The following is a 19,478-nucleotide window of genomic DNA, read 5'->3' on the forward strand; positions in this document are numbered from 1 at the left end:
GCGCTGAGAGGGAAGCCCAGTGTTGGCTCTAGACCGCGGCTGAGTGAGGGCCAGAGAGCAAATCTTTTTGGGCTTAACTAGGAAGGGCTAGTTGCAGCTACTCAGTTTTTTATCTGGTGTGAAAGCAGCCATAGTAAATATGTAAATATATGGATGTGGCTCTGTTGGAACAATCATGTACCTACTGACAATGATATTTAAATTTCATGTAATTTTTACCTGTTAGGAAATACTATTCTCTTGTCCCCCCCCTTTTTTTTTGGTTTTTAACAATTTAAAATTTTAAATTTAAGTGTTCTTGTCTCATGCATTAAGAAATAAAAACAGTAGTTTGCTAGCTCTGCTCTAGACTGCTGCATATTTTGGGGAGTCCTACCTTGTTCTAGGGCTTCCCTGGTGGCTTAGATGGTAAAGAATCTGCCTGCAATGCGGGAGACCTGGGTTTGATCGCTGGGTTGGAAATATCCCCTGGAAAAGGGCATGGCAACCTATTCCAGTATTCTTGTCTGGAGAATTCCATGGACAGAGGAGCCTGACAAGGTACAGTCCATGGGGTCATAGAGTCAGACACGACTGAGTGACTAACACACACACACACACACACACACACACACCCGTGCTGTCACACACCCATGTGTACACACACCCACACACACACACACACCCACACACACACACACCCGTGTTGTTACATCATCATCTACTAGAGAAGAAAATGGTAACACACACACACACACACACACACACACACACACACACACCCCCGTGTTGTTACATCATCATCTACTAGAGAAGAAAATGGTAACACACACACACACACACACACACACACACCCGTGTTGTTACATCATCATCTACTAGAGAAGAAAATGGTAACACACACACACACACACACACACACACCCGTGTTGTTACACCCATGTGTACACACACACACACACACACCCGTGTTGTTACATCATCATCTACTAGAGAGGAAAATGGTAACACACACACACACACACACACACACACACCCGTGTTGTTACATCATCATCTACTAGAGAAGAAAATGGTAACACACACACACACACACACACACACACACACACACACACACACACACACACACACACACACACACACACACACACACACACACACCGTGTTGTTACATCATCATCTACTAGAGAAGAAAATGGTAACCCACTGCAGTACTCTTGCCAGGGACAGAGGAGCCTGGTGGGCTACAGTTCATGGGGTCACAAAAGAGTCTTAGCGACTAAACAACAACTCTTTATTTGTTTTTCATGTGGTTTTTCTCATTATAATGTCATTACAATGGGCCTTGTTATTGAAGTAGCTGGTAGGGATATACAGATCTCTTGTAGAGCTGGCTCCCCTTTCATGTTCACATAATATAGCATAATTCTGCATATTTTTTTTGATTATCTACCAGGTCATATAAATCTGCACACTCATCTCTAAATTAACTGCTGTAACATATTTTATGTCTACTAAAAACCTTGTATCTCTCCCTCCTTCAATAAAATAAGTGCTCTACTAATTAGAACCATCTACTCAATGTAATGATGCAGTTTCTACCCCATTATACCTAGTGCAAATTTAACATTTCCTTGTTTCACCATGTTATAATAGATATGTATGCAAAGTACACTACTTTGATAGTACAGATGAATCACCTATATAATTGTCTGGAGAGAAGGCAGGGAGTTGTTAGGCTAAGTTCCTAGGTAAAATCTTATAAATAGGTCTGAGGAAGCAAAAGATCCAAACACCTTTATGCACACAGTAGTTTTAAGATATGTAGGAAATGCTGCAATTCGTGTGCATGGAATTTGGTAACAGGTATGTGTATAAAAGTAGTTTTGGGTCAGACATAAAGGTTGTTATGTCAAAATAAGGAATTTGAATTTCCTTCTCTTCATCAGTGGTCTCAAATACCTAAATAGAATAGGAAAGGAATATAAGTAATAAGTCAAGTAGGCAGTGTGTTGAGGAAATGGGAGGTAGATGGAAACTGGCAAATTGGAAAAAAGTCCACGCCCTGACTAAAGGTAATACCTGCTCAGCTTATTTTGCTGTGGGGAGATAAAGGGGTTTCTGTGTTTAAGAGCTCAGAGAAATCTATATTTAATCTGAAATATCAGTTTTTAAACATTGGAAACTGACTAAAATATTTTAAAATAATACTTTATCCATATATAAAACAAATGTGTCAGCTGGAGGTCTTTGTTTTAGATGATACAATCTACACAGCAACTGGTAAGTTTAAGTAATTAGATCATTCTGTGTTTTAGGAAGATAACAATGGCAGCTATGTTGAACATGGTAAAGTGCAATAGCAAGACAAGAGGTAGGGTCTGTTAGAAATTTAAAGATGAGACAGATGTGAATTAATGCTTTATTAATAGGGATAGAGAAGACTCCAGAAATACATTGATGGTGCTATTTTATACTGACTTATTGATGGTAAAATAAATGCTTAATGGTTGATAATGAAAAATAATTCTCCTTTTCATCCCTGACCTCTAGTTTCTGCTTCCCCTTTGTAAGGCAATTGTTTTTTACCAGTTTGTTGCTATCGCTGGTAGTCTGGTATTTTGCACTGGTATACATGTGTCCTTTATGCGCTCCTTTCCTTTGCACCAGTAATGATGTAATGAATAGATTTCTCCATCTTTGCTTAACAGTATATCCTGGAATTTTTTCCCCTTATCTGTTCATACAGATGTAGACATATTCTCACTAATATTCTCATTAATGTTTATATTTCATTTTATGGGCATATTATAATTTACCCAGTCCCCTGTGGTAGACATTGAGTATGTTTCCATTCTTTTACTACTACAAACCATCTGTGGATATATATCCATATATATGTATGTTTCTGAACTTGTGTATTATCTGGAGGATTAAATTCTTTTAACTGGAAATGGTAAGTGTAATGGTATATGTGCATTTTAAACTTTGACAATTACTGTGCTGTCTTTAAATGAAGTAGTGCCACTTATAAGCCCCCCATCTAGATATCGGAGCCTATTTCTGTACTTCAGAGCCATCATATGATATTTCAGTGTTTTTATTTTTGTAAATTTGATAGGAAAGATGAAATTTCATCTTAATAATTTCACTTAGTTACAGTAGGGAATCTTTTCATATTTGAAAAAAATCCACTTGAATTTCTTTTCTGTAGTCTTCTTCCTAGTTTTCTACTAGGTTGTTAAAAAAAAATTGTATAAGCTTTTTAATTAAGGAAATCAGCAAAGATTCTTAGTGTATTATTTTGTTTTTGACTGCTTTTATGTGGTTTTGTTCTGTTGACATTTAAAACTAATAAGTAGTCAAATTTATAAATAAATATAGCAATTTATGGAATATGGTTACTATGCTATATTTAGAAAGGTCTTTGTAACTATTGTGTAATATCTAGGTCTTTTATATAATTTAAAAAATTCTGTTACATTCTTCATTTGCATTAAAAATTGTCTTTATTAGCAATTTACTTTGAATAAAGGCAAAAATAAAAAGAAAATAACACACATTGGCAAGGAACTGGAGAAAAGGGAACCTTCGTACACTGTTAGTGGGAATGTAGATTGGTGCATTCTGGAGGTTCCTTGGGAAATTAAAAATGGAACTGTTATACAATCCAGCATAATAATAATACTTGGGTATTTATCCAAAGAAAATAATTCAAAAAGATATATGCACCAATTGTTTATTGCAGCATTATTTATAGTAGTCAATATATGGAAACAGCCTAAGTGTCCATCAGTGGATTAGTGGATAAAATAGATGTGGTATGTGTATATATATATTTGTGTATATATATACACACACAATAAATAGTATTCAGCCATTAAAAAATGCAGTATTGCCATTTGTGACAACACGAATGAACCTGAAGGGTATTATGCTCAGTGAAATAAGTCAGATAAAGACTGTATGAGCTCACCTATATGTTGAATATTTTAAGCCAAAAGAAACAAGAAAACCCCAAAATAACAAGCTCATAGATATAAGCAGATTAGTGGTTGCCAGAGGTGGACAGTGAGGGTTAGGCATAATGGGCGAAGAGAGTCAAAAGGTACAAACTTCAGTTACAAAAGAAATCATAGGGATGTGATTACACAGCATGGTGACCACAGTTAATAACACTGTATTGTATACTTGAGAGTTGCTAAGAGAGTAGATCTTAAAAGTTCTTTCAGAAGAAAATAATTGTAACTATGTATGGTTATAGATGTTAATTAAACTTATTGTGATCACTTCACATGTACAAATGTTGAATCACTGTGTTGTACACCTGAAACTAATATATTATTGTGTGACAATTATGCCTCAAAAAGGGGAGCCAAAAGTGTTTAAAAAATATTCAGGTATTCCTAATTGAGTCTTCTAGGTTGATAAAATTAAAAAAAAAAATAGGGTTTTGTCATTTGCGCTATTTTAGGATTACTAAATATTAAATAATTTTTAATAGTTTTCCATGCTCATGATTAGGAAATAAGTCATATTTCTTCCTGTGTGAACTCATGAATTGTTAAAGGCACATAAAGTACTTAGTAACAGTATTTTCCAAATAACTCATTTAAAAAGGAGGACTCACAGAGTTCGGACAGTTTATCATAAATGGGATAATCAAGGTCGGCCTAGGATTTGAGGACTGGTGTGTTACTTTTTAGCTATACAATTGGTGATTTTGTTGTAATACAAATGTTGACTGAGAGTTTCATTGTGACTCTAACTTTTTTTGTGTATATATTTTATATTTTGTGTCAGTTTTACCCATCCCTTATATCCCACTGGCTTCCCTAGTGGCTTATATGGCAAAGAGTCCATGTGTGATGCAGGAGACCTGGGTTTAACCCCCTGGGTTGGGGAAGAGCCCCTGGAGAAGGAAATGACAACCCACTCCAGGATTCTTGTCTGAAGAATCCATGGACAGAGGAGCCTGGAGGGCTGCAATGCATGGGGTTGCAAAGAGTCAGACATGACTGAGCGACTAACCACTATATCCCTCTGAAAAAAAAAATTAGATTTTGCATTTTCTCTGGGGTCTGTTGTACTGGGGTCAAGTGGGACTATGATTTCTTAATCATTTTGATATATGTAGCCATATTTTTGCGACCTCGTATATCACTGCATTTTTTTCCCCTTGGTTGCAAAACAGGAGACATGAGTTTGACCCCTGGGTTGGGAAGATCCTCTGGCGAAGGGAATGACAACCCACTCCAGGATTCTTGCCTGGAGAGGATCCTGGCAGGCTGCAGGCCATGGGGTCACAGAGAAATGGACACGATTGAGCGACTAACACTACTCCTATTGTTAGACTCAAGTAATTGTATTGATATAGAACTTCAGAAGAGCTGACTCATTTGAAAAGACCCTGATGCTGGGAAAGATTGAGGGCAGGAGGAGAAGGGGGACGACAGAGGATGAGATGGTTGGATGGCATCACTGACTCAATGGACATGGGTTTGGGTGGACTCCAGGAGTTGGTGATGGACAGGGAGGCCTGGCGTGCTGCGGTTCATAGGGTCGCAAAGAGTCGGACACGACTGAGCGACTGAAATGAACTGATATTTCTTTTTATTATAATTTTACCAAAAACATAACATGAATCCTAAATGATTAATGGGCTTCCCTTGTAGCTCAACTGGTAAAGAATCCGCCTGCAGTGCGGGAGAGACCTGGGTTCAATCCCTGGGTTGGGAAGATCCCCTACAGAAGGGAAAAGCTACCCACTCCAGTGTTCTGGCCTGGAGAATTCCATGGACTGTATGTGTAGTCCATGGGGTTGCAAAGACTCGTACGCGACTGAGTGACTTTAACGTCACCTCACTTCAAATGATTAATACAGTTTTTCAAAGCCAACTATTTTAAAGCTAAATATCTGGTATTATGTAACTGTTATTTCTTGACAATCTTTTAAATTGGGGCAAAAAAAATCAATCCATTCACTTATTCTTTCTAGGAGTTTCTTTGAGTTGCTGCTGTTCTTTGGAAGAGATGAATTTTATGAAGAGCCCTTAAAGGATATTCTTGGATCTTTCCAGGTAAAACAGTTTATTAACTTCATTTTAATATACCTTTGAAACAGGCCCTTATGCTCCCCCTGAAAATAGTATATTGAATATAAGCTTCTAGATTTCCTAACATGGCAATGCTTAAGATTCTGTTACACTGGCAGAAAAGAAAGTTCTTAAAGGTAACTTTTAGCTGTATTTCTAAGCAGTTTATACATTAGATTTTAATTCCTTATTTGCTAGACTGGAGCCTGCTGCCACCACCCCCTGTAGCTTCCCAAGCACATCCTTTTATTGCTAGCATGCTTTGTATTGCTAAAGGCTTTCATTGCAAAACCCCATGCAGAACTTAGCCATAGAAAAAGCAGTCTTTTTGCTTAGACTAGAAGCAGGCTGTCTGTCCCCATGCCACTTTTTCCCTTGACTATTTTCTGATTTTCTCATCTATTTCCTTAATAGCCTTCCCAAGAGAGGAGGCAGGTTTTTTTTCTTTTTCTTTTTGCATACACTCTGTGAATGAAGAGTAAATCTAGAAGGGGATGACTAAAGATCTAAGATGTCACCTGTAGATACAAGATCATATTTTTTTTTACCATTTTGTTGGAAAGCAATATATACTACTGTGGCTTACTACACAGGCAGTATCTCATTGCCCTTTTTGGGGGTGGAATAAAGGAAGATGTGGGGCTTCCCAGGTGGCGCAGTGGTAAAGAATCCTCCTGCTAATGCAGGAGACACAGGTTTGATCCCAGAATTGGGAAGATCCCCTGGAGAAGGAAATGGCAAGCCACTCCAGTATTCTTGCCTGGGAAATCCAATGGTCAGAGAAGCCTGGTGGGCTACAGCCCATGGGGTCGCAGAGTTGGACACAACTGAGTGACTGAGCACACACACATAAAGGAAGATGGACTTTGAGCTCCCCCTAGGGGTATAATTGTTCAGACAACATATTGCATTCTACATTGAGGAAGGAAATCATCAGAGTCACAGAGAAGTTGTGCAGTGCTTTCTCTCCCCTATAGTTTTTACTTCATGTTTACTTAAAGAGTTTTAGATTGAGTTAAAACAGATTTTTATGATTGATCATTCTGGTACATACATAAAATAGGAAGTGAAGTGAAAGTCGCTCAGTTGTGTCCGACTCTTTGCGACCCCATTGACATATAGTCCATGGAATTCTCCAGGCCAGGATGCTGGAGTGAGTAGCCTTTCCCTTCTCCAGAGGATCTTCCCAACCCAGGAATCAAAGCCAGGTGTCCCGCATTGCAGGTGGATTCTTTCCCAGCTGAGGCACCAGGGAAGCCCAAGAATACTGGAGTGGGTGGCCTATCCCTTCTCTAGCAGGTCTTCCCGACCCAGGAACCGAACCGGGGTCTCCTGCATTGCAGGCAGATTCTTTACCAACTGAGCTATCAGGGAAGTCCTAAAATAGGAAAACTATAAGCAAACTTAATTGGCTAAGGTATATCTAAAACTTCTTCACACTCAGAATCTGACTCTAGAATTGCTTTTCCTCTCCAGTCATCAGTGTCTGTTTTTCTACACTATTTTGTGTTCAGTGGCATCGAAAGTGTTGGTGATGTAGCATTTCCTAAAATAATTAATAAAAGAACTAAAAGTCATTTGTACTGGGTTTTTAAAAGCTTAAAACGACTTAAAAATAAGTTCCTGTTTAACTAGTCACCTTTTGACTCCTGCTTCAGGGGTATTAAGTTAGATTAATTATCCTAAATGTTACCTATACCATCACCAGTAAACCGTTTGGCAAGGTTTCATGCTGTCTTTAATGTCCTTGCATTCAGAATGACAACTACATCATAACCATTACCAGGCTGACATGGATTCAGATAGTATTGTAAAACAGTCTGATTTCAGTGTTATAAAAATATGAAAAAAACACACCTTAGAATCAGTTACATTATATTGAACTTTCTATTGTATCCATCCTTACATTCAGCAAAAGAGGTAAAAACGCCTGTTCTCATGGAAATTGCATTCTAGCTAGAGTCTATATTCAGGTATTTTAAAATAATTTTCCATTCCACTTTTCCTTTGACACTTGTGTCCTTAGCAATCTATTCTTGAATTTTTGCTTCAGTAAATATTTATTTAGGTCCCACTGTGTGCTGTGCACTAAGTGCTGTAAAAAAACCATAATAAGCAAAACCAGAAAAGCCTTGCAATTGTGGACTTTAATTCTGGTTTAGAGACAGAAAGACAAGAAGTCAAACCTTTGTAAATTGCAAGTATTTTAGAAAGTGACAAATGACTTCAGTGGGAAATACTGAAGTGTTTTTAGAGTTGATGAGAGACAGTATTTGACTTCTGTTTTAAATGTGTGAAATCATAATATTTGTGAAGGGTATATCCTTTTTTCGCTTTGTCAACAGAGTTTCCATTCAGTTATCTAAATAATTAATTCCTCAATAGAGAGAGTTCCTCAACCTCAATAGGTTTGCACTGTTTTCTATTTCCTTAACAAATTCTAAAACCCACCCCTTCTCCTGTTCGTTTTCAATCCCTGCATTTCTGCTACTTGTGATATTGTGGCCGATTCCTACTCTAAATTTTCCTAAGCCTCTAATTCCTGCCTCTTTGGAGAAATTTCAACTTCTGTTTCCATTTTAGCTTTATCTGGAGAATAGTCTTCATTTTCTAACTGAACCACTGTTGCTGGTGCTTCCCCAGCCATGTGCCCTAAGGGACTCAAGAAAGGCCAACATGTAGTCTATCGTGTATACTTTTTTAAAACCTCACATTTATAAGCTTGTGAATTCTCCAGGCTGTAGACCAACCTTTGATAATCCAATGATAAACCCAATGTCCCCTTTTGAATTTTTTTTTTTTTTTTAGTACTTTCTACTAGTGCAAGCCCTAGTTCCCAAGTGGTACATTTCTATCCATCTTTCATACAGATTCATACCAGCTAAGATCATGCTCTTTCTTCTCTACAAGAAGTAGGACAAACACAGTGCTGCTCATACTTCAGTGTACATAAAGATCACATGGAAATTTCAGTAAAATCCAAGTTAACGATTCAGTAGTTCTGGTTTGGGACCTGAGAATCTGCATTTCTAACAAGCTCTGAGGTGATACTGATGGTGCTGGTCCCTAGATCACACTTTGAATTAGCAAGGTTCTAACATTCTTGGCAGATGTGAGTTAATTGTTCATTCTCTTCCCCACCCACTTCCTTCCCATTTCCCGATTTGCTGCTCTGTCATCTTGGGCGAGTTACATAATTTCGGTGTCAGTTTCATTGTTTGTAAAGTGGGAACAGTAACCTATAGCCTGTCTGGTGAAGTATGTGAACTCATTAAGTCATTTTATTCGGATTTCTGTTTTTCACGATGAAATCAAAACCTACCTCTTAAACTCATTCTTTTCTTCTGTGAATTTCAGATTTCCTAAACCTTGAGTTGTTTAGGTAGAAATTACTTATTCTTCTTATCCATTGACTATATTTTTCTCTGTGCTTTATTCCAAGAGGAAACTTCATTCTTAGAGCAAGATGTTCCATATACAGATTGTCCCCAACTTACAGTGGTTCAGCTTAGGATTTTTCAGCTTTACGATGGTGTGAAAGCATACCATTCAGTAGAAAGTGTATTTCACATTTTGAAATATGGTGCTGTCTGATGATGCTGGGCAGCGGCAGCAGCTCCCAGTAGCTCCATTTGGCCATGCCATCATGAGAGTAGACAACCAGTACACTTAAAACCATTCTGTACCCAGACAACCATTCTGTTTTTCACTTTCAATATAATCAATAAATTACATGAGGTATTCATTACATTTTACTATAAAATAGGCTTTGTGATAGATGACTTTTCCCGACTACAAGCCCAGTATGAGTGTTCTGAGCATTTTTAAGGCAGGCTTGGCTAAGCTATGATGTTTGGGAGGTTAGATGTATTAAATGCATTTTTGACTTACGGTATTTTCATCTTACAGTGGTTTATTGGGCCTTAACCCCCATGTAAGTTGAGGAGGATCTGTGCTGGCTCCTAAAAGCTAAAGGCTTTCTTGGTACTTGGCTTCTGGTAATTATTCTTTACGTCAACATAAGAAGATGACACATTTCTCGTGTGATGCACCAACTTCATTATTATTATTTTTAATCTTTTCGTTGGTGAGCTTTCCATAGGCTTGTAATTGAATTCATACACTTGGTCTCCAAAATCCGTTATTTTAATTAAATAGACTCCCAATGAAATGACAAAAATAATGTAAAATTTGGAAAAAAAATTCCTTGTGAATGCTATAAAATAGGCAGTTGATTGACTGAATGTGATCAAATAGGGAAATGAGAGACGGAGATAAAAGAGAGAACTGTCCAGTGCTATCCAGTAATACGTGGCTCCCCCCACCAGCTTGTGACAGTAGAGGCCAGAGGAGATAGCAAATAGTGGGGCCTTTGGTATGTGGCCAGTCTCATTCTGGTTGGTGCTTCCTGAAAATACCCTAGGTGTGCAGCAGAACCAACAGAACAGAGATTGTGATGTGACTGTTAAACCTACATTAAAAATGGCATGTATGGCTCTGCATGAGAGCATTCCTTTCATTGAGAGAATGATGGTGTGACCCAAACTAAATGCAGCCTGTCCCAATACCCAGAGGTAAGAGAGTTTTCTGAATAGCTCAGCTGTACAGTTCCAGCTGTAGCTTCCTCATGATTTACTGCCTCACAGGCCATTACTCTTAACAAATCATACTTAGGAACTTTTACCTTCTCTTTGGACTTGAAAAATTTGGCAGAGACTTCTTTATCCATTAGTAAAACAGCTCTCTGTTGTAAATACTGTAGGCAGAGATGAATAATGAGACTACATAACATGAACTACCATCAGTTACAGGGTAAGATATAAGGTGGTTTTTGTTTGTTTGTTTGTTTTAAGGATCAGTTATGTTCTTGCTGTGGTTGAGTCTCAAGTATCTTCCATGAAACTGAAGTGAAATTTAAAAGAAAGGACAACCTCAAGAATGTATGGAAGTAAAATACTGTATGGAGAGGAAACCACTAAATTAAAAGTATAGTGAAGGCTATCAACAGCAGATTAGCTCTAAGAAAAACCAAACCAGTGAAGTAAATAATTTTTAAAAATTAATTTTCAATTCATAGTTACATATAGCCATATCTTATTACAGTCTTTGATTTTAGGATAAAAAAAGCTCCTACAGATGCAGGGCCCATAGAAAAACTAGGATTCTCACAAAGGAATAAAATCAGGTCTGCAGTGAACTTCTTCATTGTAACAAATGCCAGAACAAATAATATCTGGAGTTTTTAAAGGGAGAAAATATTATTTAATAATACAGATGCCAAGCCCTATAGTTTATGAGAGAGGGCAACAGAAATAAATAGTCCAGATACTTAGAAGACAAACCAGCTACATCTTTTATCAGGAAAACAAAAGAAAGAAACCAGCTGATTTAGAAGTGATCAAAGTAAAGAATTTACACAGAGTGGTTACAGGAAAAAAAAAATAGGACTGATCTGAAGAAATAAGTAAAAGTAAGCACACTTATTGTTAATATGTTGTTATGAAAATCCTATTAATATCAGAAATGATTCTGAAAAAAGAAACTATAAGTTTTAAATAAAAGTACACACACAATAATCAACAACTAAGATCTCAGATTATAGTACTGATTGGATGGAAGTAAGGAAAGGAAGGAGGAATCAAGTATATTCTTGGGCATTTAAGCTGAAGTAACGATGTATGTGCTAAGTGACTTCAGTCCTGTCCAACTCTTTGCAACCCTGTGGACCATAGCCCACCAGGCTTCTCTGTCCATGGGATTCTCCAGGCAAGAATAATGGAATGGGTTGCTGTTTCCTTCTTTGAAATAACCACGTAGAGTAGTGCTATTCACTAACTGAGCATTGATCATATGGGGAAGAAGAGGATCTAGAATGAAGGTAAGTTCCATTCTAGACACAAGAGTTTTATTGGAATATCCAAGTACTAATGAGGCCCAAAAGCAGAGACATTACTTTACCAACAAAGGTCCATGTAGTCAAAGCTGTGGTTTTTCCAGTAGTCATATAGGGATGTGAGAGGTGGACCATAAAGCTAGTGCCAAAGAATTGGTGCTTTTGAACTGTGGTGTTGGAGAAGACTCTTGAAAGTCCCTTGGACTGCGAGGAGATCCAACTAGTCAGTCCTAAAGGAAACACGTCCTGAATATTCCTTGGAAGGACTGATGCTGAAACTGAAGCTCCAGTACTTTGGCCAGCTGATGCCAAGAGCCAACTCATTGGAAAAGACCCTGGTCCTGAGAAAGATTGAAGGCAGGAGGAGAAGGTAAAAACAGAGGATGAGACGGTTGGATGGCATCACCAACTCAATGGACATGAGTTTGAGCAAGCTCGGGAGTTGGTGATGGACAGAGAAGCCTGGCATGCTGCAGTCCATTGGATTGTAAAGAGTTGGACACAACAATTGAACTGAACTGAAACGATGCCCAAATAATGGTAGATTTATTGGTTTTTATGTGTATCTCCCTAATTTGTTTCTTTTTAAGTCAAGATCATGTGTCATTTTATTAATCAAGAGAAAAATAAATGTTATATAGATTTTTGTTCAATTGTTTAATTTGGGGAGGGGGAAGAGATTGACCCTGGAGTAGTCAACAAAATCCCAGCCTGTAATCTAAAAGCATTACGGCTAGAGCTCTGTCGAGATGCAGGGTTCCATGCCAGGGTCAGGAAGGTCCCCTGGAGGAGGAAACGGCAGCCCACTCTAGTATTCTTGTGTGGAGAATCACACGGACAGACGAGCCTCGCTGGCTACAGTCCACAGGATTATAAAGAGTCTGACACAACTGAGTGACTGAGCATAGAAGTTGGCCTTAGTTAAGATTTTTTTTTTCTTGGTACTCCACCCTATTTTTCCATCTGTTTGACCTTCTTTGTGTGAGTAGGGAAAGGAGGTGGAGGAAATAGGGGACAAAGCCTCCCAAACAGGAGGAGGCCCAAGGCTATCTTACTGCAATAGCATCTTGAAGAGCAAAAAATAATCAGAAATAAAAGAACCAGCCACAAGAGAGGAGTTTAAATAGCTTGTTATGTCCACCCTGTTTTACTGGGGCAAGTGTTGATTGATCTCCCCCAAGAAGTTAGAGGGGCTTCCCTGGTGGCTCAGATGGTAAAGCATCTGCCTGCAGTGCAGGAGACCAGGGTTCGATCCCTGGCTTAGGAAGATGCCCTGGAGAAGGGAATGGCAACCCACTCCAATATTCTTGCCTGGAGAATTCCATGAACAGAGGAGCCTGGCAGGCTACAGTGCATGGGGTCACAAAGAGTCAGACACGACTGAGCAACTGACACACACACACAGAAAGAAGTGAGAGTGTATATTCATCGTCTTCATAAGACCAGTGTGTCTCCCAGATTTTATTATTTTAGCTAATAGGAATATGTTTAGAACTACTGACATTTCACTAAAACCTTCTCAAAACCTGGATCATGTCCCCTCCCTAGACTACATGGAATAAATTTCCCAAATGATTTGGCAAATTTCTCATCTTGGTATTCAAAACGACCTTTGTAGCTCTGGTTAAAAGGTTTTTAAATATAATTCCAAGCAAGGCTTCAACAGTACATGAACTGAGAAATTCCAGATGTATAAGTTGGATTTAGAAAAGGCAGAGGAACCAGAGATCAAATTGCCAACATCCGTTGAATCATAGAAAAAACAAGAGAATTCCCAAAAAACATCTACTTATGCTTCATTGACTACACTAAAGCCTTTCTCTGTGTGGATCACAACAAACTGTGGAAAATTCTTAAAGAGATGGAAATACCAGACCACCTTACCTGCCTCCTAAGTAAGCTATATGCAGGTCAAGAAGCAAGAGTTAGAACCAGACATGTAACAACAGACTGGTTCCAAATTGGGAAAGGAGTAGGTCAAGACTGTATATATAGTCACCCTGCTTATTTAACTTATATGCAGAGAACATCATGCGAAATGTTGGACTGGTGAAGCATAAGCTGAAATCAAGATTGTAGGGAGAAATATTAATAACCTCAGATATGCAGATGACACCACCCTTATGGCACAAAGTGAAGAGAAACTGAAGAGCCTCTTGATGAAAGTGAAAGAGGAGAGTGTAAAAGCTGGTTTAAAACTCAGCACTCAAATAACTAAGATTATAGCATCTGGTCCTATCACTTCATGGTAAATAGATGAGGAAACAATGGAAACAGGGAGAGACTTTATTTTCTTGGGCTCCAAAATCACTGCAGGCATAAAATTAAAAGACACTTGCTCCTTGAAAGAATAGCTATGACAAACCTAGATAGCATATTAAAAAGCAGAGACATTGCTGACAAAGGTCCGTCTAGTCAAAGCTATGGTTTTTCCAGTAGTCATGTATGGATGTGAGAGTTGGACCATAAAGTATGCTAAGTGCCGAAGAATTGATACTTTCTCAAACTGGTGTTAGAGAAGACCCCTGAGAGTCCCTTGGACTGCAAGGAGATCAAACCAGTCAATCCTAAAGGAAATCAACCCTGATTATTCATTGGAAGGCTTGATGCTGAAGCTCCAATATTTTGACCACCTGATGCAAAGAGCCAACTTATTGGAAAAGAACCTGATGTCGGGAAAGATTGAATGCAGGAGGAGAAGGGGATGACAGAGGACAAGATATTTGAATGGCATCACTGACTCCATGCAGTGGACATGAGTTTGAGCAAACTCTGGGAGATGGTGAAGGATAGGGAAGCTTGGCATGCTGCAGTCCATGGGATTGCAACGAGTCAGACACAACTGAGCGACTGAACAACAAATATCAGCTTAAGAGCAAGGCATTCTGTGAGAAGCAGTTTCAAAATTTTGTTCCCATATTATCTGAACATATTAATACTTGAAGTAATATATATTTTCCCAGATAAAATATTTCTAAATATATGATTAAACCAAAAACCTGAGAAATTTTATTCATTCATTCAACAATATTTATTGGAGCTTAAGTAACTTGTCAATTTGTAGCATAACCCATATTGTGACCTATTCTCTTGACTGACCTATTCACAGAGTCATATTTTATGTTTAGTTTGCCTGGTAACCTTAAGGTAGCTCAAGTAAATCTTGCAGCTACCTTAATTCTGCTTCAGGGTCTATCTTACAGGTTAGAACTGTAACAATAGCACTTCTCTGATGGCCATATCATTTCATTACTTATTTTAAATTATTGATAGTTGGGTAGGTTGTGCTTTCATACTCAGATAGCACACATAGAAATATATTTCTTTGTAATCTTCAGACTTTCTCTGTAAAAATAATTTTAAACTAAATTAGAAGTAACTGTTTCTTAATAAGATATCCAGAAATTAAATTTTCTGTCTTTAAATTGAAAGTGCTGTGCTGTGCTGTGTGTAGTTGCTCGGTCATGTCCTACTCTTTGTGACCCCATGGACTATATATAGCCGCCAGGTTCCTATGTTCATGAGGATTCTCTAGGCAAGAATACTGGGAGTGGGTTGCCATACCCTCCTCCAGAAGATCTTCCCAACCCAGGGATCAAACCCAGGTCTCCCATATTGCAGGTGGATTCTTTACCATCTGAGCCACAAGGGAAGCCCATTATCATGGCAACTACCAATTAATTCTGAAATCTGATTATACTCTGAGTTGGTGGCTTTACTTTATTTATGATTGATTTCCCCTTCAAAGAAAAACTAAGTAACATTTACATTGTTACCTAAAAATTTTAGATGTATAAAAATGTAATCAGGTTTATTAAATAGGAAACAATAACTCATAAATATTTTTATTTTTTCAAAAGCCCCAATAGTTCACTTATAAGTACATGATTTCTAGTTATTTTTAAAAATGAAATATGGATAATTTATATGCATTAATGAATTTTTTATAATCTTAAGATGAGACTCACCTTAGAAATTTAATCCAATAATTCCTTATTTTATGGATCAGAAAATTAAGCTCAAATGAGTTGAGGTTTATAGAATCCTATTCTCAACTCAGCCTTCTTTCCAGTGTTCCCTAATCTACTAAATGATGCAACCATGTGTTTGAAGTAATGTATGGGTCAAAAGAATAGGTTGAAAGAAATGTTTTTATTTATACTTCTATCTTAAATGCTTCATGGTCTTAACATTTTAAAGCCTTTTCAAGACCACCCTAATGGGGAGAGGGAGAAATGAGAAACCTTAGTGCGGCTATCTGACTAATAGCAGATGAAGGCAACGACTAGAGTGCAAACTGTAGGAATGGCAAGGAATAAGCAGACCAGGAGATGTTGAAGAAAACTGCCAAGCCATTAGGATCAAAAGAAGAAGATGAGTTTTATAACTGATACCAAACACAAATTAAAAATAAATAACACCTAAAACTAGGAATCCTTAGACTTCTGATATCATACCCATTCAGACTTTGTTTTTTAAGTTTGAACATATATCCCCAATATGTGTATAGTTGTTATTTTATGTACATGTACTAATACAATAGTATTTGGAAATATTCCCTGTGGCTCAGATGGTAAAGAATCTACTTGGAGTGTGGAAGACCCAGGTTCGATCCCTGGTCCTGAAGATCCCCTGGAGAAGGGAATGGCAATCCACTCCTGTATTCTTGTCTGGGGAATCCTGTGGAGCAAGGAGCCTGGTGGGCTACAGTCCATGGAGTCACAACAAATGGGACACGACTGAATGATGGACACATTCACTTTCACTAATACTATATGGACTCCCAGGTGGCTTGGTGGTAAAAAAATCTGCCCGCCAATGCAGGAAACATGGGTTCATCCCTGGGTCAGGATGACCCCTTGGAGGAGGAAATGGCAACCCACCCCAAAGTTCTTGCCTTAGGAAATCCCGTGGACAGAGAAGCCTCATGGGCTGTGGTTCATGAGGTCGCAAAAGAGTTGGACATGATTTTAGCAACTAAAGAACAAAAATATGTAGTAAAATAATATTTTAACAGCGTAAAACTTTAATGACACCAGTATGACTGAATGTGCTTTATTTTTTTTTAATTTTAAGGTATTATTGAAAAATTTTTAATAAAAAATTCGCAATTTTCACTTTTTTTTCAATTTGACTAAATTTGTTGTTTCTGAAATCACTGTTTTCTTGAATAGTAACCGTTTTTTAACAAATTAACTGAAAACTCATTAAAATGCTCCAAATGAAGGATGTTTTAAACAAAATTCTAATTATGGCATAGATACAAGCATTATAGTTGGTATTGATTTGGGGCAACAACAGTCATGTAATGATGTAAATACATCCAAACATCTATTTTAAATGATCATCTCCTAAGAACTTTCTTTTACAGAGTAGTAACTTTCTCACTGTATACTATTCTTTATATATTAGAAAACTCAGAATGCTAAGTTTTTCAAAATCATCAGATAAATACTTCTCAGAAACCTATCACAGAAAAGAACAGCAAATTTGTGAGAACTGTTTTTGTAAAAGAAAACTGCATAACATCTTTGAATTTTACCCCCTTTGAAGTACTTTACCATAGCTAATGAAAATATATTGATAAAAGATATGATCATTCTCATTTCAAAGTGTTATAAAGATTTTGCTGTATTTTAAAGTCTTTGTTTTTATAAATCAACCACATTGAATACCTTTTATATTTTTGCTTTCATCTGCTGCAATATCTTGCTTATGAATTAATTTGATGTGGTATTTTATACTTTTATTCTGGAATCTGATTTCATTCAAAGTAAGACATATTTCATAGTGCTTCTACTTTCACAGATTTCTGTGAAATCCTAATTTGATTTAAAATGTTATTTATTATTTAAGAATATGTCTTCTCTGGTATACCTTTCCTTTTCTGACTGAAGAAACTTTTAACTACTTAAAGTAGTTACTACCTAAAGTAGTAAGATGGCAACACCTAGTCAGTAATGCAGGGCGTTTCTCCTATGTAATGAGTACCAGAAGAGTGGAGTTGTACAGATTTTCAATACTGCTGGAGAATTATTATGGATTGAGGTAGCTAGTGGAGGCTTCTCAGTGGGAAGACAGGAGAAAGTTGTAGGAGAGAGTGGTAGGAGAAAAGGCATAGGCAAGAAAGTACGAGGTAAGTTTGGGAGACATTAAAAACCAGGCTGGAGAAGAGGAGTCGTGGTGTTCATTAATAGGTGAATCAGTTAGGTTGGTAAATTCAGAGGTCCTTAAACATGAAGTTTGGGTATTAAGAACTTTTATACTAAGATAAACAAAAGGATTCAGATTAAGTTTGTGTAATGGCCAGAACACTGACCTGCAGCTACAGAGACATGTTGTGGTGGCCAACTCTAAAGTGGCAGCAAGTTTGGGAAAGAAAAGTCTTCTGGAACTAAACAGATTATAAAAGAAGAGTGAGGAAGTTATGTTTCTCTCTACTTTGGCAAAGACACAAGGCTGAATGTAAGTTTCCAAGGGAAATATATTTAGCACAATGCAGTGGGTTAATAAAGGATTAAGTTAATATATAGGTCCAAGTTTTTAATTAAATAAACCTCCTAAAAATGCAATGTAAATATACTCTAGAAAAGATAAGTTGTAAATCTAGAGTGATTTAAGTATTTCCTTTTTCACTTGAGAGCTTTTAAATTGAAAACCATTCAAAAAAGCCACCATACTATTTAAGGAGAAATGAGCCAAAAGACACTTAAAAACTTTTCTTTCATTCTGTTTCTTATTAAATAGACCAAAGTGAAATCTTTATTTCATCTCTATTTCCTATCCAGACTTACATCCCCATAGAAGCGGTCTCCAAAATATGTTGTATTTGACTTGAGTGCATGCACCAAAAAACAAAACTTTCACTTAAATGTAATTTTATCTTAGAAAATGAACTTAAGCTAATTTACTAATTTTAATAGAAGGATTGGTAGGAAGGAGTACAAGTATATACTTTATAGTATAAACATTTATGACAGTACACTTTAAATGTAGGAGATACAATCAAAACATATGCCAGAGCTGACTGAGGGATAGCTATTGTTAAACATACAGATTATTAGGGTTTTCCCTTAGAAACTTTGAATTATAATAATTAAATAGTAGGTTTAATAATTAGGTTTGAATTGGGGTCTGGGAATCATCTTTTAACAAGACCTCCAAGTGTTTGTTATTTTCTGCCAAGTTTAAGATATTAGCAGTAGATGTGTTTCATCATCTTTTGATTTTAGGCCCAAGTCCTGTTTTAGGTGCCACAGTGCTAAAATGCTGTTTTATCTGCAGCAGAGTGAAAGCCTCACCGGTGATTCATAGGCTGGCATCCAGCTGACTTTATTTCTTGTGCTTTGGACCAAAAGCCAACTTACAGTAGCTTAATTTGTATGGGCAACGATATGTATGTCTAGAGTAATTTAGGAATTTGTTTACCTTGAGGTTTGAAACTGATTATAATTTTTATCTGTGAAGTCATTGCCCAGATCATTACTGTGTTCCATGTGTTAAAAAAA

At 37.3% G+C, this 19,478-nt stretch overlaps 1 protein-coding gene and 1 long non-coding RNA gene across 4 annotated transcripts in view; one reads left to right on the forward strand and one right to left on the reverse strand.

Annotated features, from left to right (window-relative positions):
* The window catches only part of ZNF654 (zinc finger protein 654), an 88,787-nt gene that overhangs the window by 47,457 nt on the left and 21,852 nt on the right, over positions 1–19,478 (forward strand). For 2 of the 3 annotated variants that reach the window (XM_061134373.1, XM_061134374.1), the window contains exon 3: positions 5,981–6,062. In XM_061134373.1, the coding sequence (XP_060990356.1) occupies positions 5,981–6,062 (82 nt within the window). Of the gene's footprint in view, positions 1–5,980; positions 6,063–19,478 lie in introns of those variants that run through there. The other variant, XM_061134375.1, reaches the window with a different exon arrangement.
* Positions 1–19,478, reverse strand: part of LOC133050194 (uncharacterized) — an 88,723-nt gene that overhangs the window by 42,211 nt on the left and 27,034 nt on the right. The gene's annotated exons all lie outside the window — the stretch shown is intronic.

The sequence above is a fragment of the Dama dama genome, chromosome 31 (assembly GCF_033118175.1).
Source record: "Dama dama isolate Ldn47 chromosome 31, ASM3311817v1, whole genome shotgun sequence".
Classification (NCBI taxonomy): Eukaryota; Metazoa; Chordata; class Mammalia; order Artiodactyla; family Cervidae; genus Dama; species Dama dama.